General features: G+C 37.7%; 1 protein-coding gene across 1 annotated transcript in view; it reads right to left on the bottom strand.

The window, feature by feature from the left end:
- The window catches only part of STK39 (serine/threonine kinase 39), a 111,999-nt gene that overhangs the window by 54,873 nt on the left and 31,640 nt on the right, over nt 1–25,486 (bottom strand). Inside the window, exons 4-10 of the mRNA XM_076342687.1 lie at nt 24,934–25,075; nt 22,673–22,728; nt 17,414–17,523; nt 17,216–17,317; nt 16,884–17,017; nt 13,443–13,491; nt 13,270–13,335 (exon numbers count right to left, since the gene is read on the bottom strand). Of these exons, the coding sequence (XP_076198802.1) occupies nt 13,270–13,335; nt 13,443–13,491; nt 16,884–17,017; nt 17,216–17,317; nt 17,414–17,523; nt 22,673–22,728; nt 24,934–25,075 (659 nt within the window). The remainder of the gene's footprint in view (nt 1–13,269; nt 13,336–13,442; nt 13,492–16,883; nt 17,018–17,215; nt 17,318–17,413; nt 17,524–22,672; nt 22,729–24,933; nt 25,076–25,486) is intronic.

Below are 25,486 nucleotides of genomic sequence, written 5' to 3'. Positions count from 1 at the left end.
CGGTACTGGCCTAGGACCAAAATTAATTTCTGAAGTGCTGGAAGAACAGGGAAGAAAAGGCAAATGGAAGGTGAGTAAGAACAACAGTCTTAACACTGTTCCTAGCAAGAATATACAACAGGGGTTGTATTTGGAATATTGTAAATATTGGACTTTCATTACTGGTTATCATTTGAGATACTTCTAGAAGACTGATATCAAAGGCAGCATGCTTGCATTTCACCCCAGTGTTTACAGCATTACAGCAGTTGAGAATACTCTATATATTTCTCCTGATACACTGCTACAGGCCTCCCATTTTACAGAAGGAAATAAAGAAGCGGACAAATGAAGTGATTTATCCAAAGCCACAAAGCAAATCCAAGACAGAGCATGGAACTGACACAAACATCTTGTATCTCTACAAAAATAAGGAGGAAATTCTTTTACATTGCACGTGGTAGCTATACAAATGCAATTCCTCCATCAGCTTTAGTTGAAATACACAGCATTGATAGTTCTTTATGCTAGGATTATATCTCTCTCCGTAAATATTTCAGAGGGAAAGGGAAACAAGTTAAAACATGCTCAATTCTAGTTTGGGTTTTATTGTTTTAAAAACCTAAATGCTCCTTCCAAAATAGGACCTAAACTGAATCATAACTTCACCTAATAAAGAAAACAATGAAAGCCTTCAGCCTTACAAAGACAAATTAGCACATATTAGAAAACATATTTCACATAAAACAGAAGAGCACACAGGGAATAAAAAATGAATTTGAATGGCATTTAAACTGCACCCAACACGAAAGCAGCTCAGAACACTGTAATCTACAACCAAAAGCAGTTTGTAGGAAGAAAAACTTAACAAGCCACTGACAACATTACCACAGCTGTGGAAAAAAGACTTTATGAACATCAGCTGCATCAGGGAATGCTTGGACAATTTAGTGAGTGAAAAAATCATGACTACCACAAAAATATTAAGCATCATATTACTGTTATTGTTGTAGATGTTGTTGCTGGTTAGAGCTTATTCCAGTATACACCAGAGTCACAAAGATTTAAGAATAAATTAAGCTGCTGACAGAACTATTTGTCCTCACCCTTTTAAAGTAGGGTACAGAGAAGTTAACGTTCCCAGCCAACAATAGCATGCATCAGCTTTCCAGGAGAATGTCTGCTTAACCAGATGAACAGGGCAACTGTAAATCCCGTCCATCAAAGGTTAGCCCAAACCAGCCTGACAGAGAGAACTCCAGCATCAGAATGCAGAAGCTGCCCACATTTCCCAAAGCTTGATGAAAAGCAGGCTACAGCATAAGGAAGCAAAACATAAATTGTTGTCTTTTAGGCACTGATATGCTTGCTATATGTAAATGTTAGACAATGGAGAAAGAAGAATCTATTATTCATTACTGATTTTTTTGCTTCTGCAATCTCCTTACAAGTTTATTTTTGTAGGGTGACAAGAAAGAGAATGAACATTTTCTGAATATTAAGGTCTTTCTACTTCCTTATTCACAACTACTCAAAACAGCAAAGAACTGGGCCCACTTACAGATTTAGTATTTTATTTCAGTGTCTAATTTAAAAAAAAAAAAAAACCATAAAAAGGACACACTGTGGGATACCAATGCATACATGCATAAAACATTACTGCAATTCATACATCGTACAGCACATTATCTAGACCACACTAAAAATCATTCTTTCAGTAAGAGTAATATTATGCATCTATTATCTTTTTCCTCATTCTACAGGAAGACGACTGAAGTAGTAATCTTGATTTTCCCACTATCTCAATTATTTAAGCTATTCCTATTAAAGTCTCCGGCAACCGAGTATTTGGGATGGAGTCCTGGGTAGATTCAAAACAACATTTTTAACTCTGCTCCACAAAAGAGTGCGGTGACCTGAAAGTATGGTAAATAAGATGCATTTGTGTAAGCAAAATTGATGGCATTAATGAGCATGAAACATTTCAGTAACATGGAAGGTGCCTTGCTGCCCTCCATATATAGGTAACTTAGAGCCCAAATGTAATTTGTTCCTGAATTCCTGGAGAGAGGCAAACGTGTAGACTCCACCCATTTAAAACACATCTGCAAGTCTTTGTGGAACCCTGACACTGCTCACTATTAATTTCTAACTAGGGAACAGTCAGTGCTGTTCTCGATTTTTTGCACTTGCATATCTACAGAAGGCAATCTGTTTTTTTTGTGGGTTTGTTTTTTGTTTTTTTTTTTAAACACACATCCTTCTGGAAATACTGCAGTCCAACAAATCAACTACCTTAGCTTTTTCTGGAGATAAAATTGTCTTTTATTTTGCCACTTATGCCCTTCAGCTACATCTGCTAGAACAGTATTCAAGACATACACAATCCCACATGACCCAGAGAATAGGAATGACAAGGTGGTTATTTAAACACCTCATCTTTTTCTTTTTCTGCAGTCTGTCCTATTAAGAGCCCAGATTTGACTTTCAGGCAGAAAAGAGAAAGACCAGTCAACTGATGCTGTATATCTTCATTTTTCCCTAAGACTGCGGTAATGGTTCTTCTAAGAGACAGGACTCCCCCGTTACACAGATCCCAGAAGTTCTTCTAGAACAGATATGCTGAATTACTCTTTAAAGTGCCAGTATTACTTGGTAATTGATAAGGTGAGGTCTTCTGTGGCCCCCCCGCCCCCTTTTTTTTTTTTTTTTAAATCAGAAGTCCCAAGAGCTTCACTTCTCATACAACTTCATGAGAAGTATTTTCAATGCCAGTTACCATGCCAGTTAATTTATAGGAAGAACGATGATGAGAAATAGGACGTTACTGAACACAATTTTGGTTTTAGCACAACATTTTGCTCTATGTATTTTTCTCTCCAAAAAACCCCAGAACAGTTCCTTCCATACACATCTTAAGCCTGTAGAGCAATCAGATTTTATAATTTTTTACCTTTAGCCCTCTTGCATACCTTTCCTGAGTGTTTCCTAAGGTACAAAAGCAAATTTCAATCCTCACACCTATGCATTTATTTGCATTCCAATGCAACAAAGGAAATCAGCATATCATCACATTTATCCAATCATGGCACAAGCCTTTTGCTTAAAACAGTTACACATTTAATAACAGCTTAGCACTTGAGGTAAAAGGCAGACCATGGAGAAGTCACTTTCTACAATATATTTTCATGCAAAAGAAGATCAGTCTTTTTGCATAAGAACACCTACACTGCAACCACTTTTGCAAAAAAAAAAAAAAAAAATCTGAGGTCCAAGACAGAGCATGAATTCCCACATGTATACGTCATCCTTTGTCCAAGAATTGACGCACTTCCTCAAGAGAAGGCTAGTCCCCATCCAACCCAGTCTCACAGGTCATGTGAACATCCTAAACCCTTCATTGCTGGCTATTCTTAAATTCCCCTGAGTTCATTATAATGCGAAGACTCATTTTTATTCTAATGCAAGCCACAAAAATTCTGCAAACCTGAATGTGCTTTATGCAATTGGGAATCTTGTTTTTTCTCACCACAACTCAGGCAGACTACCATTATTAATTGGATGTACCACTACCTTTCTAAAATAACACCCTGGCATTTCTGCTTTGTAGGGCTCAAAGGGTGTTAAGATTATCACAGTAATTTGATGTTAGCATCCCCTCCTCTTAAGCCACCCTGCATACTACAAATACAATGGGAAAAAAACCTTCCTCTTAGTCTTTCTTTGTTTTTCTCCTACTTGGAAAAGAAGTTAGACAGAACTTTAAGTGTTTCATATTTATATGCAGGAACATGGGGGGGGTGGTGGTGTTGGCTTTTTGGGTTTTTTTTGTTTGGTTGTTTTTTTGTTGTTTTGTTTTTAAAGTGGAGGCAGGCCTAAGAGACTGCTTTGACAGCATAATCTGTCACAGAAACTAATTCTGGGATAACTACAACTGGCCTTTCAGGACCAGACAGTAATCTTAAACTCTCCTCTCGGAATAAAAATTGAGATGTGCAAGCCATCACTCAGGATGACATAAGCCCCTTCCCTTTGCAAGAACTGTGGAGGTTTGTTGCATTACACCTTTTGTGGTATGAAGAGATCCAAGTCCTCTACTTCACTGCCCACAACCACATGCCACAGAAACTTTCCTGGGGGGGAAAAATCATGTATGCAGAAAAGGATAGGTAAGGCTGGTCCTGAACCCTGAAAATTCGCAAAAGTTACCATTCATACTCCACATCAAATTAATTGTTATTGCTTCTGTACATTGCACAACCATGCTTAGGTTTTGTCCAAACTGCTGACTGAAAGGACACAGATGATTTCAGGTTTTGCAGTTCCTGAAAAATGTCTTTAGACATTTCTGGTATGTATATTCCCTGTATGAAACAACAGAACTTTTTGACTGCAGAACATAGGGAAGCTCCTAGGAAGCAAACATGTTATTTGGTGTACACATCTCCCATGCCCTAAAGTCTCAGTCTGAAGGGTCTGCATTTCAGTATTCCAAGGTCACCTTACTGTGGGAGGAGATGAGGTGTCATTAGCACTTCAGGTGGTATGTCCTGAGTCAGTAAAAGCAAGAACAAAGAACACTCTCACATATATATCTGTTATTTCACTAGAAAAATAGAGGAACATCAAATCCTTCAATTCCAAGTCAATTCCAACTGAATTCTTCAATTCCAAGTCAAATGCAAATGGTGTCTGAAAAACATGGCAACACTGACAGAAACTTTTATCCCATTTAAAATTTCACATTAGAATAATGGCCAAAAATATTTCATTTACTTCAGGGTCAAGCTTTCATAAATCATGTTTTGATCTCACAATCATTTTCTTCAACAATTTAAACTGCACCTCTGTTGGAATTAAAATATATATTCACAGCTATCCAGCACACCCTTCCAAAGCAGCTATTTATTGTTTGCTCTAAAGTGTGCAATGTCATGTTTATGGAACATTTATAATTACCTTCAATGAAATAAGTCAATGTGGAAAATCTGAGCCACTGATGCAAACTTGCAAATGTTTGTTTCTTCCTTAATGCAGCACAAAGTATTGCAAAAACTGAAAAGGCACCTAAGTCATTTAAGAATTGGAAATACAGGAATCTTCACCATTTTTGTCTAAATTACCACTTCTACTCACTATTGGAATCAATTACACTGGCAACTTAAAGTCAAGAAATGTAAGATCATTACATTTTCTTTCATGAAAGAGTACTGCATAAAGGAGATTGATAATTCTGCATTATTGAATAGGACTTCTTCAGCTCTCCTACTGGTTCTTGAAGAGCACCCTCTTTTTAAGGGATAACACAGCACAAGTCAACAAAGAATAGAAATCTTAAAACCCAAAAGACCATTTGCTTTAAATATTTATGATGCTTGTTTGTTTTTATAGACAAACACAAACAGTATCATGCTCACATGATGACAAGTGTGACACCCAAGAGCAGGGCCATCAATTGAGAAGACTGCCATGAAATCTTGCCTACACTCACAGTTCAGAAATGGAAAACAGCGTAGCGATCAGTGAGAGGAAAACAAAGCCATTAAAAGCTGAAGGGAGAGGGGAGGAGGGAGCACATTCCTACATCTCTAGAGGAAATGCTGAAAAATGGGTATAAATCCTCAGTGTACCAACCTCAAACCATGAGGTTTTACATAAATACTGCAATATACTTATTATCTCTGCTCCAAAATTTGAACCTGATTTTGTTTTGAGAAATTGCAGTGTTTTGCAGAAATCCCAGTAACATGGCAAATGTGCAAGTTTAGTAATTCAGTATGATTTTTGGTTTTCAGACATTATTTCTCCATTTATTAGTTCCACTACATAAATTTCATTACTGAATGTTCTTAACTGCAAATAATTCTTTAATTCACATTTTAACAATAATCCTTTCAGGCACGAATGTATACCTGCGCTGAGGAGGATCTTTTCAATTAATTGTGCAGAGGAGTTGCATTGTTTCTCAAAAGTAACACTTCACCTCAAAAACAAGGAATCCCAAATGGGCTGTCAGGCATGACCTGATGGCTAATTCATACATGCAAAGAGAGGCTCTTTTATATTCTCTTTCTTTTCCCTGCTTGGCCCCCTTCTCCCCCCCAGTCAAATTAAGGTGCTAAGGCCAAGAAGGTACCTGCAGGAATCAAAAGGAAGCCAATCAAAAATACAGCAAATTGGCAAAGTAACTTGATACTCTGAAAGGTGAAGAAGATAGATAAAGATTCAGATCTTTAGAGCTTCTGGTTATCTTTCCTGGCTGCTCAGATGAATGGGCATCACAATGGTGAATCACTACTAAAAGGTTTTCTGTTAGAGGGATCACTGGACCCTCCTTCTATAATCAGCATTTTCCAGTTCCACCATCCTTTTCTATCATCCAAGCTCTTTACTTGCTTAAAATGACCAGAGGGGAAAAGAAAGAAAACAAATACAGCCTCATGTAGAGCTTTCATTACTCAGTAGTAAAAGACTCATTATAAGGTGGGTTTCACCGCCAGCAATATGGTCACGTTAAAGAATATTTAGGAAAATAGTCTACTACTGTAGAATCCAAAGAAGAATTTACTATGATTTTCACTTACTTTCAAGCTCAAAGGCTTGAAAATACCATTTCAAGGTGAAATTCTGATTTATTCCCTTTGCTGTTTTCTACAAGGTTCCCATTTATTTATGCACATAAGAGAAATTACTGTAATATACATTCTGCATTCCACACAGATTTTAAAGAGACCTAAGCTTATTCAAGACATTTTAAAAAAAAAATTAAGGCAATCAAAATGAAAATTTGAGTGCAGTTCTCCGCAAAGTTACAAATGAACATGAAAATAATTAACATAAATCTGAAATTTTTATAAAATCCAATTTTATAAGACCCCGGTGTTTATATTTTAGTTAGATAGCAAGAAGCAGCATGCATTCAACCAGGCTATAGCATTTAAAATCACAACCTAAAGCCACTCCTAACTGAGCGATGCTCTCCCAGCCTGCGTGACTTTACAGTTCAGGAAGGACTGAACCCTGCTCACTGCACTGTGCATTAGATGCAGCTGCCCTCTGCTGTCTATGACTCCCACACAGCACAGCTGGGATGCACACATCTTTGTCATCCAGTTAATGTTTTTCCCCTTTCACTTCATATACTATGTAACTTTACGTTTACCTGCAGATGCACAGTTTAAATAATCTTCTCATGGAGCTGCTTTTCAGTGCTAAGCAGAAACCGGACTGCATACAAACTATTACTATTCCAGCCCATCTTTCTGCTCTGCTAGCCTTAAACTACCTGTTCTGATTAAAACCTTGAAGTTTTCAGCTCCAGCCATAATTTTAACTTCTTGAGCCAAGAGCACTTTTCAGCTAAATTAAGTCCCCCATGATACCACTGGGTAGCACAATCTCAAGGATGCCCTGCTTCACCTGTACTTCCCTTGCAGATCTCCCCAGGAACTTCAAGAATATCACCAGTATCAAGCACAAGTGTGGGGGGGCAAGCATTTTTTTTGTGTTGTACTTCTAAAAGCTTTACAAGGTCTAACCAGGAAAACATATTTACTTTTCACTTTCTTCAGAGTGTTGGGCCTGGGCTGCTTTTTTTTTTTCCCCTCCCTTAAATTTATTTTCTTTAGAACTAGGAAGGCTAAAGATTTAACTTCTCCATACGAAAGCAAAAATTCTCACATAGCTATTCCATTAGTCTTTCAGCAAATGGTAACAGATAGCAACGCTGCTTCTAAGCCACCTTGCGTTTACAGAATCCTATTTGTAATTCGTCTCCCCAAATGACCTTCCTGACAAACTTCCCAAAAATGTACAAAACCACAAGTAACACACACTCCCACATCCTCCCAAAACTCCTCGTTACTTTTATGAACAAAGACAGGCAGAAAGGCTTCTTCTACCACCTTGCTCAAGACAACACAGTGGGAAACCTCGCGACACTAAGGTGACCCTAGCAAGACAGCTGTGGCTGCCTGCATTGACAAAATACTGATTTGACGTATAGACTGGGAACAGATTTTATAACAACTAATTCCATTGAGTTACTTTCCACTTAGGACACCGTTTCAAATCCAAGAGAGGCAATCTGGTTTTGGATGTCATGAGAGTGAAGTGTTTGAGGCTTCATTTCTCAGAAGGCAAACAGGTGAAACCAACACCTTCCTGCACATTCTCAGCAAGAGACAGAAAACCAAATAATTAAAAAACAGGACAATAAAATAGGATTATCTCCTGGTTAGTTTCAAGACTTACTTCCTGATCAAAGAATCTACTGCCAGCATCATGCATGCCTGGACTTCCTTTATCCTGTCTTGATTCTTTAACCAGGACTCCTTCAACAGCACCTTTAGAGATACACTACAGTTGCATTTTACAGTAATGAAACCCTCCTCCAGTACTGAAAGTTTCAACAGCTTAGATAAATGCCAAATATTTAAAGCTACTGGTCTAATCAGAAAAGTTCTCATAATACACCAACCTCACATCAGTCCATGTTCTAGACATTTTTGAACAAGTCAACAGGTCACAAACACAACAATAGCTAATAAGCAGATCAATGCTGTTACACAAGAGACTGACTCTTTCACCGCACAAATGAATTCTGGAGTTGAACCATGGTAGCCCATGAAAAATTGGATAGTGGAAAGCACCATCCAATATGGGAGAGGGTTACTTTCTAATGATTAAGATGAATCATGCGTGAGCTTTTAAACCCTGCCAAAACAAGTAATACAAGTTATTGTAGAGATGCTTACGGCCACCTGAAGTAGAAAAGACACTCAACTAAGCCACCTATTCCATAGTCTGTTTTAAAGCTCATCTATTCTGTACTAGATTAGCTCCATTTCAGAGGGCACAAAATCCAACCTCACAAACTCTATGGAGATGGTAAAAGCACCCTATGAAAGAAAGGATGGACAAACCCATATACCGTATGAAGTTCCTTGTATATTATGGCAGAACTGCATTTAAGTACACCTCGCATAAATGCTGACAGCAATCTTTTTCCTTTATCTGAAATGTTACAATAAAGCTGATGCAACAGCATGTGCCTGTCCCTTAAAACACTTTCCACTTCTACCCACTAACGCAGGCACCGCTTTCTGATTATGTGAATTTTTGTCAAATTTACCTTTTATGGAAAAAGTGTTTCCATTAAGTTTTACTTCCAACAACTTGAAAATAAACAAAAAACCACCATGGTCTGAATGCCAATTTCTCCTCTATTTTTTTCTAGTAATAGTCAACAATCTAAAACCAGTTGCACTATTTTTTTCATTTGTAGCAGTGTTCTGGGTAAAACAATTAATCCTCTGCGATGGAGGGGCCTTCCCCACACAAAGTCTTGCTAAATACATACTTATAGTTCAGCTGCTGTTTTCCAGAAAAACTGTTCCAGTATAGCACAGGTCCCTTCTCTTTATATATCAGCAATGATGAAATACACATTTCTTAAAGTGTAAAGAATCATAGCAATGAATATGCATTTTTATTAATAATCTGAGCTCAAACTAATGTTGCGCTCTGCTTTTCAAAAGGTCGGGAGTCCAGCTGTACTAACACCCATCATTGGTGAGGTGTATCTATCAGATTAAATCGATTACTGAAACAAGGAAATGTTGCATATGTATGTCTTGCTGAGGTGCACTCGTGCTGTTAGAGCTGTCCAAGAAATCTGGGATCTAATCATATTTTCATCATTAAATGCAGGGGACTTTTGATTTATTCTATAAAGTAACATGATCATTTCCCTAAATTAGCTGTACCGCAGAGCTAGAATTCCAACCTATCAGTAAGGGTATTTCTACTGAAGTTTTAATAAAACCTGGTATCACTCACACTAATCATCTCTTTATGCTGTCACAGGTTTTTCCCAGTAACTTACTGAGCTCTAAAGAGCTTCTATTAACAGCACAGAGCCATACCACCTTTCCAAAAATAGAATTCAAGCCCAATTATTACTCAGATTTTATTTTTTTTTTTTTTACTAGCAGCACTTCAGACAGCAATAAAATGAAATGCAGATACATGTTTTTCCCTGTCCACTTTGTAAAAGTGGCAGTCATGCAGGAGATTTTCAAAATTAAAGAAACCGGATTATAAAACCACAAAATTGACCCAGGGCCTTTGGGCATACAGAGTACTTACAGTTATAATTAATTTTTTAGTGTGACAAGATTTTAAAACTGACTCTGGAATTCTGGAAGCTGTTTCAAATTTCCTCTATTCCAACATAGCAATTCTAATCACAAATGAAACAACTTAGCATTCAGTTCAAAATTAAAACTACCTCAAAACGTGTTAATAAATAGCGTATCTAAATTCTTGCTAAGCTGTTGTATAACAGGAGCGTACACAGTCCTGATCCAAGCAGGACAGGGCAGGCTGCTCTACCATCCCACCACCTAACAAGGCAGAGGCTGCAATCAGGGTTCCCACATTTCTGTCAATGACAAAAGTGCGGCCTCAGAACATGTCCCCACTTACTAGACCACACTGAGCTTGGACCATTCACCGCAGTCTTTTTCTCCAGTTCTTCTTGACACCAGCAATGCTCCCACAAGTGAGTAGTCACATTAATGAAACCCAGAATTGCCAGTAAGAAGTTGCATGGTGTAACACTCATTTCTGTGGATCAGTACTGGTATATACTTAAGCAGGCTCTGCACAGGAAGATGCAAGACATGTTCCTCCTGGGCAAGCCAATTCCAGAAGTGTTTCATTGTTATCCTTAATTACTAGGATAGGGACAGGAAGAAGGGTGTCATTTCAAAATTAGCAGAATTAAAAGCAAATAAAGAAACACTGGGACAGAGGAAATATGTGCACAAAGATGTAGTTTACAACTCTGATGTTAAACAGTATTTTAAACACACAATGTAAGTGTAGTTTGATTATCAAATTGTGTTTTAAAACAGGACACATCCTTACAGCATCAAACGTTTTTCTCACACATACAAGACCATGTGTACCTGCTTTCAGGATTTCACAAACAGACCTGAACTCATACTTAGTCAAAACAGTTGCCAAGTATAAGCTGTAAAGGCAGAAGCAAAACATGAGAACAGCATCAAGAGAAAAGAATTTACCGTTAAAACTAAACTGAGGCTGGAGTTCTGAGCAATAAGGCAAAGTAATTATACATGTGGTAAATGCAAGAAAAATTAAATTACTGCAGGGCAGATCTGACATCTGTGCCAGCAGCGGTGCTACAGATCATTAGTTATAGGCATTTCACACCAAGTGCTACAGAAGATAATTTAAGCAATGATGACACTAGCTCTTTTCCATCTCTTACCCTAGTAACATTCTTTTTTCCCTTACAGGGGCTACTTCTTCCAAGACTGACCTCTTAAACATTTTATCTGTTAATGTTTGAGCAACCAAACTGTACTTACACAAGCTTTTTTAAATAAAAACCCACAGTTTTAATATTAAAGTACATTTATATTTTATGGTATCTTAAAACAGCAGCTACGTGCAAAGTTGTAACAAGTCAATTAAAATTTAACTCCCTGATGAATTTTAATATTGTGTCCTTTTAAAATATAAATAATTTAGCATTTTCGCTAGCTAAAACCTAAATATTTTTTTCCATTTATGCTGTAATTAAAAGACCTATTAATTTGTCTCTAGCACTGTACAGCTTTGATTTAAGAATCACTCCTCTTCCAAATTAGAAAGACTTGCCCAAAAACTAATTCAGAAAACTATTTCTGGCAGTGTATGGGAGGCTACCCTGCATTCATTTTGAAATTCCAGATGCTAAGTTATTTAAAGAAATGAGTATACACACACGTATGTATGAGTTAACCTGTAGTCTCTAAAGTTGACCTGAGGACACAGCTGGGAGACGAATCTCATGAGGCACATGCTCTGTCAGAAACCTAGATGGTACTAGAACATGTCTAAATTATTCCTGTATGGCCTAAGATGTAAAACAAAAAACAAACGACTATAATTCCCCCACCCCCCCCGGTAATTTTTTACGTAGGCATTGCTGCCACCATATGGCCAAACAGCTGAACTACACCTACCCTTCCTCTGCACCTTGCAGATGCTAACCTGCTCAGCACACTACACCTTCTACAAGCCCTCTCATTCCAACTTTCTACTCCACCCTCTCACAAAGCTCCATCATTGCCACTGATTTCCCAAATTACTTCCACCTAAAAGAAGATTAGAAGGAACTTAAAGCATTCAGATCTTGCTGACAGTCTCTTCCAAGTATAGGACACCAGCTGTAGGAACAATTCAGTGTTGTAGAATTATGCCAAACCAATATTCACAAAGACAACAGAAAAATCTTACAAGTGCCAGTCCAGGTAACTGAAGCCTAACTGATGGCCAAAAAAGGCTGAAACAGTTCCTTTCCTGAAGTGCCCTCCTTGAAACATCCTCCCAGAAAGCCTGCTTTTAGAAAGCTGGACTCAGCACACTACGCTGTGGCCTTGCAGAGGCTCAGCAATCTCCGAGCAGGTTCCTCATACTGAAGAGACATGGTGAGTTAAGTCACCACAGAAAGGGAGTTGCATAATTTCTCACACACAACAAGCAGGAGTCTACATTCATTCCTGTTTATTAGCTCTTATGAACAGTAGCTTGCTTCATACTTAAGTTTTAAAATACTTACCTGTAAAGCCTGTTAAGAATTTTTTTTTTTTTAGTTCTGCTGCACATGACCTGGTAAGCTCATTTACAGAAGTGCCAAAGGCACCACAGAAATACCAGCATATGCCATAGCTGTGGGTTTAACTCCATCACCTGTGCGATAAGGCTCCACTGGTCTGAATAACTCAGCAGCATTCTTGCAGAGTTTGGACCTGACTTCCATACGTTTGCGCGTCACATTTGAAATAATCCAAAGAACCAGGTAGTCCTCAATAAATACCGTTTATAATATCTTCACCCTTTCTCTAGGTGATCAATAAAGATATGAATTCTGCAGTTTATGAACCTATATGCTTGCAGATCACTTTTTATTTGCACAACCATTTCACCTGTAGCTTTCTAAAAGGGAGTGGGAAAAAATTGTATCATGTATGATGACAAATACCGTATCTCGTTTCGGCAAGGCCAGAAAGGAAGTCAAAATGCCCCAGGGCTTCCTGGAGAAAGCTAGGCTGCAGAAACCATTCATTCAACAGTCACTATCTTTGAAGGACTGCATAAGAGAATGGCTCAGTCAGTCAACTAAAATGTAAGGCAACTGAACAGTCCCTGCTTTCTCTTGCATACCAGTCAAGAAAAAGATACAGAAAAAAGAAAAGAAAAGGTGAATACACTCACCTTTTTTGCTCTTTGTGCTATATTAGGCGTTCTAGTGAGAAGTTTTTCAATCAGGTATTCTCTATTCTGCAAAACCAACATTCGGTAAGTTAAAAATCAACACAAGGAAAGAAGAAATTTCATGTAGATTTTAAAGGCAGAGCAAAATTTACTCATAGGGTTAAACGTTTTACCTTGGCTTTCTGGAAAAATTTGCATTTTAAAAGTTCTGCTGCTGTGGGCCTGAAAGATCAATAATAAATTAGAACAGAAAACAAAGACCCCTCCCAGTGAATACAGTACAAGACGTTAGTTAAATGGTACGTCTCTAATACTTTTGAATTAGTACTGTATGAATGGGGAATGAATGATAATAGCTACTGAATTAATTCACACGTACTCACTTACCACACATGAAAAAATTAAGCCTCCCTACGGCAAAAATACAAAAAAAAAAAAAAAGAAAAAAAAGAAAAAAAAAAATCAGTCTCTAAGTTGCCAATTTTCCCCCTTTTTCTTTCAACACAAATGCATTTTACCCTTAAAAGAAACAAACAAAAGAAGTCAGGTATCATGTTCTTCCCCAAGTGACTCTATGAATGCAACTGAACTTTGCTCCACAGCAATAAAAGAATAACTACATTTTCCAAACAGCAGTATCAATACCTGCTACCAGCATTCTTTTACTTCATTGATGTCAGCAGGTATTCACAAGAAACTATACTGATACTATTAAAATGATGCATAAACCAAGAAGAGTGTCATCAGGAGCATCTTCCAACCAAACAGACAAATAAAAAAATCAAAGCAACAGTTATAAGGTCAAAACTTAGACATTTCACTTTTACTCGCAGTTCTGTTCAAGCATCTTTCTTCCCATCATCATCAAGTTTATATTTTTGATGTTTTCAAGAGATAATCACAATCTCACAGCTACTGAAGTGATTCCAACAGCAGGATTTGTCTCCCCTAGCTTCAGGGATCTAAAAAGCTACTGCTCTATCCAAAGCCAGACTCTGGTACTGAAGCAGACTCTGGAGAGAAAGCGAAGCATCTCTTGGTTTGAAACAAAATCCTCCAGGTTCTTTCCATCCTTTCCATTAGGAGCCCATACCACTATCCAAGACTAATTTTGACATGGCTAAATTTAGGGAAGCCAAAATCTCCAAGACACATCATTTCTAAATGAACAGAAGCAACATCTCCTATAATTTTCCATTTGAATTAAAGCAAGAGACTGGATATAGCACAAACTAGGTAAGACAGTGGAAAGCTTCAATTTGGAAAATTTCAGTCTCAAAAAAACCCCTCAAAATCTGAACTAGTTTATTTCTCTGAGGACACATCTGAGGAGTAAGTGAAAAAAAGAGGAGTAGTAAGTAGTGTGTATGTATATATTGGTTCACTCCCGCTAGAAATAATGAAAAAACTCTTGCCATCAACAAAGAGCATCCAACTTAGACACAGACAGTAGTTCCATAGAGCACTTCTTCTTCTTCCCCTCCAAAGCACCAAACTCCACAATAAAGGAGATTTTAGTAGTGGTACTGTGGAGACCACCAGGCTTAGCAGTAATTCACACATAAACCTTGAATGAGCAAAAAGGAAGGGGAACTTTAAAAAAAAAAAAAAAATCAGTTTCTGTGTCAAAGTTTTAAAGTTTATCGCAAATTAACTCTGAACTTCAAGACAAGTTTCAGTGATCCAGTACCATCACATCTCATAACAGGGATATGCACAGTTAAAAGCTAGAATCTTAGTAAAGTTTTATCCGAACTAGTGTTCTCCATTCCTCTACCATTAATTATGCCAGACACTTCTGAACTGGTCTGGACATGCTTTCTGGGCCTGTTTTCCACACAGGCCACGGCAGTGAATTGCAGCTGAGGACTGTAAACAGCATCCTTGGCACTGGGGAGAGAGAGAGAGAGAAACACCCACACACTGATCCCCAAAAGAAAAACCATCACGGTCTGAGACAACAACAGTGCAATGCCAGTCCTAGAATTTGCCACGAAGAACAAGCGCTTCTCCCACAATTGACATGACAGCTATGGAGGTATCTCCGTGCAAAACTAAAGCCTGGCTTGGGAGAAACATAAAAAATAGCAATGACCCCACAATATAAGGATACTTGCTCCTTGGTTAGAGTAACTGCCACACAGATCTAATCACCTATCTGCTAGTTTAGTTGTTCAATACAAGGCAATTCTGAGTATGAAGATACTGCATGTGTTTAAATATCAGTGTAATAAATTAGTGTAATTAGTTTAAACACTAATGTTTCAACACTGATGTCATAACTACAGATCAGGTAATTCAGCACTATGTATTCAAGGAGAAAAGGAAAACCGTTTTAATTATTTACTTCTCATGTTTCCATACCAATTTAATCTTGCCTTGAAAACTGCTGGACACTGGAAGTGAAAAGAAGCTTGATTATCCAGAACACATTTCATTCTTATCTGTAAGCAGCCAAAACTGCAGAGCTAAGCTTAAAGCATCAGGACTTGCTACTAAGACCACCAATTGTAAGGGGTTTGGGAATCTGAAAACAGTGCACAAATGATCCTTCAGTGAAAAAAAGAATTTGAAGGATTTCAAGAATAAAGATACTGCCACGTAATCTTTTTTCTTAATTATACTTGTTCTCTAGTATTGCTGCTGCACCTTTTTGACTTGACTCCCTACAGCAATATCCTGGACTTAAGCTAGTGTAACATCAGTGAAGAGAAGTACACACCATAAAAGACCCACCCAGTACTCAATCAGAACAATCTTTTTTCCCCAGAAATACCAGCTCTGAAACTCTTCAAAAAGTGATATATTAAATACCCCTAGGAAATAATTTTAATTAGAACGTGCCTCCTCCAACTCTTCAGCAAAAGAAACCTACAAAAATGGGTCTGCATAAAAATGAATAAAGGATAAATAAATTAATCGTTCTGGGAACTTGAGACCTCAGCAATGGTTTTAGAATAGATGATTAATATTTTCATCATCTTGCCTACCCCATTCACAAAACATAGCAAGAAAGAACAAATCACAAAGATATTATGACATGCAATTGCCTACATAAACATGAGGAAAACTCTAAACAAGCTTGGAGCCCCTAACTTTACAGTAAAAAATAAATACCTCTTAATAAGTAATTTTCTCTGGAAATACCCACGTTAAAGGCAATACTAAGCTTATGTCACAAAATGAGAAAAATCAACATAAAATTATTTATTTATTTTTAATTTATTTTAAAGGCCAAGAGACTGATATGTTTGGTTATAAACAGTTCTGTCTGATCAATCTGAACAGTCTTGTTAGACTTATGCACAATATCAAGATTCATATGCTGCCTCAGATAAGAAATTAAGATGTAGAGCAAGGACTTTTGTGTGATCAGATTTTAATTCAACAGTATTTATATTTATTTAAATATAAATAAATCAGGTTAACAACCCAGAAGAAGAAAACTTAAGCGACCATTAAAAGGCAATTTCTTCTCCCCAGATGAAGATGACTGAAGGCTACTACTTACAAAATTCAAATCATGCACTTAATGATGATGTTTAAATGCTGGAACTTTAAGTAGTCTGTATATTTAAAAAAAAATTCCACTGTACATGGCAATAATGACCTACCTTTTGGAAGGATCTTTTTGAAGGCATAATGAAATTAGTTTTCTAAAGGATTTGCCATACTTTTTCATCATCTCCTTGTCCTCTACACCTGTCTCTAACGTGGGAGGGTCATTTTGAAGCGTCAGCATTAATACCTACAGTAAACCCAAAAAAGAGGTACTGTAATCAAAATATGTAGAAATTAAGAGAATAAATATTCCACAGAATACATATATTTAGATATCTTGAGTTGCTATTGACAATGAAGTAGTGCTAACTATCTAGCAGCATTAATAATACAGCTAACAGCATTAAGTAATACAAAGTGTTAAGTAATACAAACTGATTGTTACTTTCATAGGAGGGTATTTGTGATAAGGTGCTGCTCCTGTTGCTAACTCAATGGCCGTTATCCCAAAACTCCACATATCAGCCTTGAAGTCGTAACCTCGCACCTGGCATAGAACCAGAAAGGAAAAACAAGGTGATGTCGTCTCAAGTTCCAAAACATTAAAGACTGAAAGTATTATTTTTTTTAACAATAGGAATACCTGCTCCATTACTTCAGGGGCCATCCAACATGGAGTACCAACAAAAGTTTTCCTTACTTTGTTACGAGTAACATCACCTCCCGTTGCTAAAAATGCACTAACGCCAAAATCTGGGAAGGGGGAAAAAAAAGTAGAAATCTATTAAACTACCAATACCAAAGCAAAAGTTTTACACTTTAGAAATTAAGTCAATTCATAAAGGTCTACTTATAGAAACTCTCCATGGCAGAGCTTACCTTTGTTTCATGGCACACTGTTCTTGAAATGCTACGGAATAGATGGTATAGTTTTATCTGGGAGATCTGCACTAGGACACCCTCAAGTTTCCTAGCATGCGTCTTCCTGAATATGGTTACAAAGGACTCCAGTACGTCTGCCACTTAAGGCTTTCAAATGTGCACTTTGAACCAAGGTTTGAAAGGTTTGCATCTGCTATTCTTCAAAGATAAGGCACTACTTCTGTATAGCTACTAAATTTGAATGCAATTTGAACAAGAGGGATTACTATCTATAACTTAAATACTTAGGGAGATTTGACAAATCAAAGATAATCAGCGAAGTGATCAACAATATATATTTAATAGTAGACCATGACATGAAGTTTTTTCCAAATTCCAAAACAGCAAAAAACCTTAGTGTTCTGTTAACCTGTCACTACGCCAGTGACAGCTGTAAGGGAGAGGTAGAGGATAAATGGAAAAAGAGGAGCAGATTACCAATGTATGGAGAAATATTGTCATTTTGAATGGAGCTACATGAAGAGTATTTTAGACTGTGCTATTTACAATCCGGTTATACTGAAATCAAGTAGTTTACTATAGGCCTACTTCAATTTTTGTTTTCCTATTGTTTTCCTATTGTTCCCCGACTTTAAGGTTGGGGGAGGCGGGGGGAAATAAATCAGTAACTACAGAAAATGTAGTTTTATTATTACTTTCCACTAAACAACCATTAAGCATCACAGACTCAAATTCTGGACCTCTTCTACATCGCTAAAACACACAGAAATACAGTAGACAAGTAAGAAGCAAGCCTCAAACAATATTCTTTAATTTTCCCTGCAGCTTGCGTGATGAATAAAAAAACCTTTTTTTTTTCCAAAATCTGTAAGTTATAGAATAGACAAGTTTTGTTTGTATTTCTGAAAAGCATGAACAGCCCCAGAAACACCTGCTTCTAATTTTTTAATGCCCTAAAAATCAATGCTGGTATTAGTGACAGTTTTCTGAAGAGGAACTACTGCATATAAGGAAAAGCTGAATAGGCAGAAATCAAAAATAAATAAATGAATACATAAATAAAGGAGAGATACAGAAAAAAATTTATGCCCTTTTAGTACCAAAGATAAATAGTTTGTATTGGACAATTGTTTACAGGCCCTTTCAGGAACTGAGATACATAGCTAAAATCCTGACTTGGGATTTTGAAGAGCCCTGATTTAAGTGTATTAGTAAAGCATTTTGAAATTAAAGGAATCGGAGCTGCCCAAATAAGCATAGCCTACAAATCATTTATTCCCTAACATCTTTTTCACCTCAGCCAGGGCTAGGCACTTGGCCAAGCCTCAGCCAAGGCCAACATCCAGAGTTAGTGTTAGGCATAGGGCTGGGAGAGAGACGAAGCCTATGGCCTCCAAGGGAGCTGGGCTGCAAGGAGCCCACTAAGGGAAGGCACAGGCTGCAAAAACATTTCGTACCTGACAGCTTTTTCCACCTCAGCCAGGGCTGGGGCTCTTGGCCAAGCCTCAGCCAAAACTAAGCTCTAGGGTCAGGATTCAGGCTTGTGAAACAGACAAAGCCACTGCTTCCATGGCAGCAGAGCTGCAAAGCAGCTGCTGCAGGAAGGCACAGGCTGCAAAAACATTTCTCCCATAACTTTCTCACCTTGACAGTGGCTGTAGACTTTAGCCTAAGGCTCAGCCAAGGCCACGTGTAGGGTTACAGTTAAGACTGGGAGAGAAATAAAGCATCAAGCTCCTGTGAGAATGGGGCTGGCCAAGGAAAGCTTGGGCTGCCAAACAATTGTCCCTGACAAATCTTTCTGCTCCATCTGGCTTGAGTATCTGAGGCATAGGCTCTGCCTATTTTTAACCAGATCTTTTCCAAACATTTCTGTGGGTATGGATTACCACAGGAGTGAACACCCTGAGAACCACTGGTGCAATGGGTAAGTTCACACAGCCACCTATGCACAAAACCGAAGAGAAGAGCAGGATCTTCTGCCTAGACTCCTCAAAACACACATTCTTTTTCTGACAAGTTTTATTGGAACTATCATTTCTTGGATGGACTAAATGCATCATACAGCCCATACCTTCTACACTTCCACCAATCTCTGGGTACAATTGCTCTTTGTTATATGTTCCTTACCTTATCGCACATATCTGTTCCTTTACTGGTTTATTTGATATTTTGACCTTCGCCAGGCAATTCAGGCTTAGAAGGCTGAAACCCTGATGAAGTACCAATCATCCTGTTTGCCCAAAGCACCATATGTTACAATCTGTCCTGGTTTCGGCTGGGATAGAGTTAATTTTCTTCCTAGTAGCTGGTACAGGGCTGTGTTTTGGATTTAGCATGAGAACAATGTTGATAACACACCGATGTTTTCGTTGTTGCTACGTAGTGCTTCCACTAGTCAAGGACTTTTCAGCTTCCCATGCTCTACCGACTGAGAAGGCTGGAGGTGCACAAGAAGCTGGGAGGGGGCACAGCCAAGACAGCTGACCCACACTGGCCAAAGGGACATTCCATACCATGTGACGTCATGCTCAGTATATAAATTGGGGGAAAGCTGGTCGGGGGGGGCCGCTGCTCAGGGACTGGCTGGGCATCGGTTGGCAGGTGGTGAGCAATTGCATTGTGCATCACTTGCTTTGTATATTCTTTCATTATTGTTGTTATTATTATTACTATTTTACTTTATTTCAATTATTAAACTGTTTTTATCTCAACCCATTAGTTTGCTCACTTTTACTCTTCTGATTCTCTCCGCCATCCCACGGGGGTGGGGAGGGGGGAAAAGTAAGCAAGCGGCTTGTGTGGTGCTCAGTTGCCAGTTGAGGTTAAACCATGACACAATCCCAATAGTTTTAAGTAGAATGTTGGAGCTGAGGAACTGCAGTGACTATTTAATATTGTATTTGTGAATAAGTTGAAAGTTTCCTGCTCTGTACAGAGGAATTTTGTACTTTAAAAATAAGTCTCCCCAATTTAAACAAAACAAAAAGATGTATATTTTCCTCTTTCCCACCAAAGGCCGAGCAGATTCTCTGTGCAGAGCCTCAGAGGTCCTTAATGAGAAGTGTCTGTAGAGCTATCCCAATTCTTGGAAGAATCCATGCTCTTCTGTATCTGCACAAAATCTTTCATCAGAGAAACACTGGGTTGTGTTTCATTTGTGAGCCATTGCCCCTTAGAACCCAGAAATGCTAATGGACAACTGCATCTTCAAATACTCCTCATACATATTAGCAGTGTGCACTATGGATACATCTTTTCTTTATAGAAGCTTGGGGTGCAGGAGAACGAGCAGTCAAAAGAACCTAAGTTCTTCTAGCAAATAAAAAGCAGCAAAATTATCAGGTAGCTGTTCTCCAAAGATGAAAGGAGATTTTTCTTTTTCAAGGCAAAAAGATGTAAAAAGCATGAATTTCAGCCTCTTTGACATTCAAAATTGACTTTCAGTTAAAGTGCAATGTTCAGCTGTCCCAAACAGAACAGCCCCACACCAACAAAGAAACAAGTTTGACACTGCTGCACCCTTCACCTGGAGATCGGAAATAACCTGGCATCGAAATAATGCATCACAGAAAGACACATTCCACATATCTATCCAGCCACTGAATTTCCTCAGTCCTGCATGCACTGAATGCCCTAGCAGCACAATTAAAGCCTTACTCATTAAGATGCCTACAGCAAAAAGGAGGAAAAGGTCAAGAAACCAAGCCCTGGAGCTGAACTAGAAAGGGATAAATGAAGCTGTTGTTTGAATGTTATCTGATTACTGGGAAAGTAGATTTGATTATGTGTGAAAGTAATAATCTGAAGTCAACAGCTTTATTTCAGATGGCTCATGAGATTTTTATCTTTCAACTTTTTAGTTATTATTATTCTTTTTAATTAAATTGGTTGTCTGAACATCTACTCCTTTACAATATGAGAAGATCTAAAAAATACTTGAACAACACAGACCTAGAAACTCAGCAGTTGCCCAAAGTGCTATACAAACTGAAGACAACTGTAGGGTATAATCAAGTGAATAAATAAATATTAAGTATCTTATTAAAACTCAAGTCTGTAAAATTGACTACGTACTTAAAAACTCTTGAACTCAAAACAGAAGACTTAAAACTGTTCCAATTAGTAAATGGTTCACCTGCTAGCAAATCTTTTCCTGTCCAGTTTCATAGACTTCAGACACTGGCATATTAAAGCCCTCAAAATACACGTTTACATGGTATTTTGAAAGCATTGTTTATATAAAAAGAACTTTTGGCTATAGCCATTTTTATTACTGAGGGCTACTAAACAAAAAGCTTTCATCGCTGGGTCACGAGCTATATATAAACTGTGAAAGGCCTGGGAGTACACTGGGTGAGGCAGCAGGTACCAGCACCTGCTCGCTCTATTTTCCAGATATCTGATACTAACTTGAGAGATAGGATATGGGGTCTTGCTCAGTACTTAAGCTCTTATGAAAACCAAACCATTCAATTCTTAAGGACTACCACTCAGGAAGCATATAGATACATTCAGAGGATATTTAAGATGCTAAACTGTATCCAACCGATACCATTGCAAGACAAATGGTAGAAATGCCAAAAATAATTCTCAGTGAGATATCTCATGCATCTCAGTGACTAGTTAAGTTACAGCCAAGGTCCTCATGAAGGGCAGTAAATACAGATTTTTGAATCCCCCAGAACTATTACAATTACTTGCAGAAATAAATGAAATAAACAGAAATATGAGTTGCTACCGTTCGCAAGCTGTTTAAGGTACGTGGGTGCTTAAAAAGGAAACATTAAGAGGACATTAAAAAGTTTCCTTATATATTTGATGGGACACAGAAAAATATTGAATAATTGCTAAATCATGCATCAATAACTAAGAATCCTGAAATCTGAGACTGGGTAACTTGCAGCTACAGCACTCCAAAAGGAATAGTTAAAAGCCAACAGAAAAACTTTTATCTGTTGCCCCTAATCCAGCTGCAATTACCTCTTTCATTTAGCCATTACTCTACCACCACCATTACCTGCTATTTGTACAGAGCCATCTTCACCCAGAAGAATGTTGCCAGCCTTCAAATCTCTAGAATGTACAAATAGAGGTTACTTTTATGTATGAAAGTACATGTGCACATTTTATGTAAATAAATAAATATTGCATACTGATTAGTTTTGCAAGATAGCATTTTAAAATTTAAAAGACAAACAGGAACTGAAGTATAAAACGTAACTGATTTATAATAAAACAGAGCGCAGAACAAACTCTCACAAACTCTCTCTCTCGTATAAAAAGACCCAAATCCAGCTTTGGCATAAAATGAGCAGAATTCAGGGATAGATTTTGAGAACAGAAATATTTAGGTCCAAAGTCTGTTTTACCGCCTTTAATAAATATAATCTCACAAACTGAGAGCTTTCAGAGCTTTAAAGCAAGAATTAATGCTTTCTCACATCCAACTGCACAACTAATGAGAAAGAGAAGTTGAAGAAAAAGTTTTCCCCTTTGATCTCTTCAGAGTAGAGACCCATCTTCAAGGAAGGTAAATATACTGTAGATTTCTACCCATTGAAGCGATTAAAGCTCAGGAATAGCAACCATATTCTGCTATAGGGTACTATGATGAAAAGTTACTTGACACTGAATCTGTCAAAAATTCAGCATGTGCTTAACAGTCAACTAGATCCATTTAACACACTATTCACATAATGTTAAGAAGAAACCTTTCTGGCTGGTTTTTTTTTTTTCTTTTTAATAGAAATGTGTATCCCATTCTTAATGCACAGGATAAATCTTTCATACAGAATATATCATAAACATTAAGAATTTGAGCAAATCAATCTTTCCAAGATTTACTGAAAATAATTAACACATTGCTACCGAAAGGTAACATAACCTGTTCCCTTATACATAAACAAGAATGCATTGAAATGACAGAACAAAATCCCTGAACAATTTTGGAAACATCACCAACTGGCAAATACCACTTGATACAGCGTTCCCTGAACTACCACAGCTTTCAACTACAACGTACATGGGAAAAGGAACGCACACTGTATCATCTTGAACAGGACTTCTGTGGTACTGCGCAGTTTACAAATTAGATGTTATAAAAAAGGAGATATCTCAGATGTAACAAATAGATCTCTCTCTTTATCTTTTTAAGGTCCTTTAAGAATAGACAAGGGGAATTCCCAAAGCCGACCTCAGAGGGTCCTGTTATCCTTAAAAGCTAATGAATGTTCCTTCTGCAACAACACCAGCTTAACAGAAGACTATGAATTAAGGTTTGTGGCAGATCTTTGGCATTCCAGAGCAGAAGTCAAGATAATTGTTCTTTATTTCTCCATTTATCTCAATTTTCTCTCTGCAAAAGGAGGAAATAGTTCTTGATTTACATCAGAGGCAGTTCATTTATAAGATGAGACATAAGAAGTACACATAAAGAACAATTACTGTGCTGCATCTGCACTACCTCCGTTCTCAGAGTTCTGTCTGCAGAGAATCTGTTTTTGTTTAAAAGATTCCCTTATAAAAGGCTAATGCTTGAAACAGACGGAGAGCCTGCTGTAGGCACCTTACTTAAAAGGCAAATTCACCTCAGGAAAATTAATTAGGGAGGTCAGAGTACAGCACTTCCAACATCCAAACAGTGGAAGCAACCTGTGGATTGCTACAGCAGATATGTATAGATCCCCCCAGGAGATCTGCAAAATTTACACTGAGGAAGTCATGGAGAGAGAATATATGGAAGAGAACAATCACTAGATGCATATACACCAAGATGCAGTTCCATAGTACCAATCCCAGCTTCACATGTGGTCATAAAGAGAGGTCTGTAGAGTTGTAATAGACTACTGATTACTAGGAAAAAATAAATTTCACATTTATACAGCAGTGCCCGAGTGCCCAAGATTACAGGTTTACTGGGCAACACAATAACCAAGTCACAGACCATATAACATAAACTAGATTCAGATTAGATATTTGGACTACCAGCAGGCACAGGGGTACAGACCACCGTTCTGGCATACTTAGTGCAGCACAGACCAATCCTAACTATAAGAGAGACAGACAGGATCAAGACCAGGCAAGTACTAAGTACTAGTGACAAACTGCAGTCAAGATTACAGCATCTGCCTAAGCATTATCATTTGATAATTACTGCTCACATATACAGTATGTGAAAAAGGAAATACAATTTGCTTAGCCAAGCAACTGCAGCTGACTGGTATCAACAAACTATACACACAACTTTGAAAATGTTTTTCCCTGTGTATATGCTCCTACCTGTGAATTTGCCCATTCCTGTGTAGATAGTCTAAGCCCTCCAAAACTTCTTTAAGAATTGTTGCTATTATGGGTTCTTCAAGGACACCATTTTTGTGCTCTCCTCTGTTGACAATATACTTTATTATATCAAGCATTGAACCTACATTGCAGATCCAGGAAAGAAAAAAGCATATATACAGTATTATCATATAACTTTCTCAAGAATCTGATATTTCTTCATTCTTTCTATGCTACTGCAATTTAAATCTTTACATGTACATGTAAAGACATCACGTAACTAGCTCTCAGAATAAAGCACATTGCTACCTCATTCAAATGAGAAACAAAGCACTGGTTTTTGTCAAGAATACTGTAACACTCAATGATCCATTAGAAAGATCTGCTAACAGCTTGTTAAGCTCCCATTTATTGAAAATTCAGGAGTATCCACATTTAAACAGATATGTACAGCAAAGATTTTGGTTTATTATCCAGCTTAGATTATGGTTCATGTGTTCATGATGTAAACATGCAGCTGCAAGACTGGAAGGAGATATTCTCCACAAACAAA

The sequence above is a fragment of the Aptenodytes patagonicus genome, chromosome 6, assembly GCF_965638725.1.
Source record: "Aptenodytes patagonicus chromosome 6, bAptPat1.pri.cur, whole genome shotgun sequence".
Lineage (NCBI taxonomy): Eukaryota > Metazoa > Chordata > Aves > Sphenisciformes > Spheniscidae > Aptenodytes > Aptenodytes patagonicus.
The sequence above is the reverse complement of the archived record's forward strand: the minus strand, read 5'-3'. Positions and strand labels throughout refer to the sequence as shown.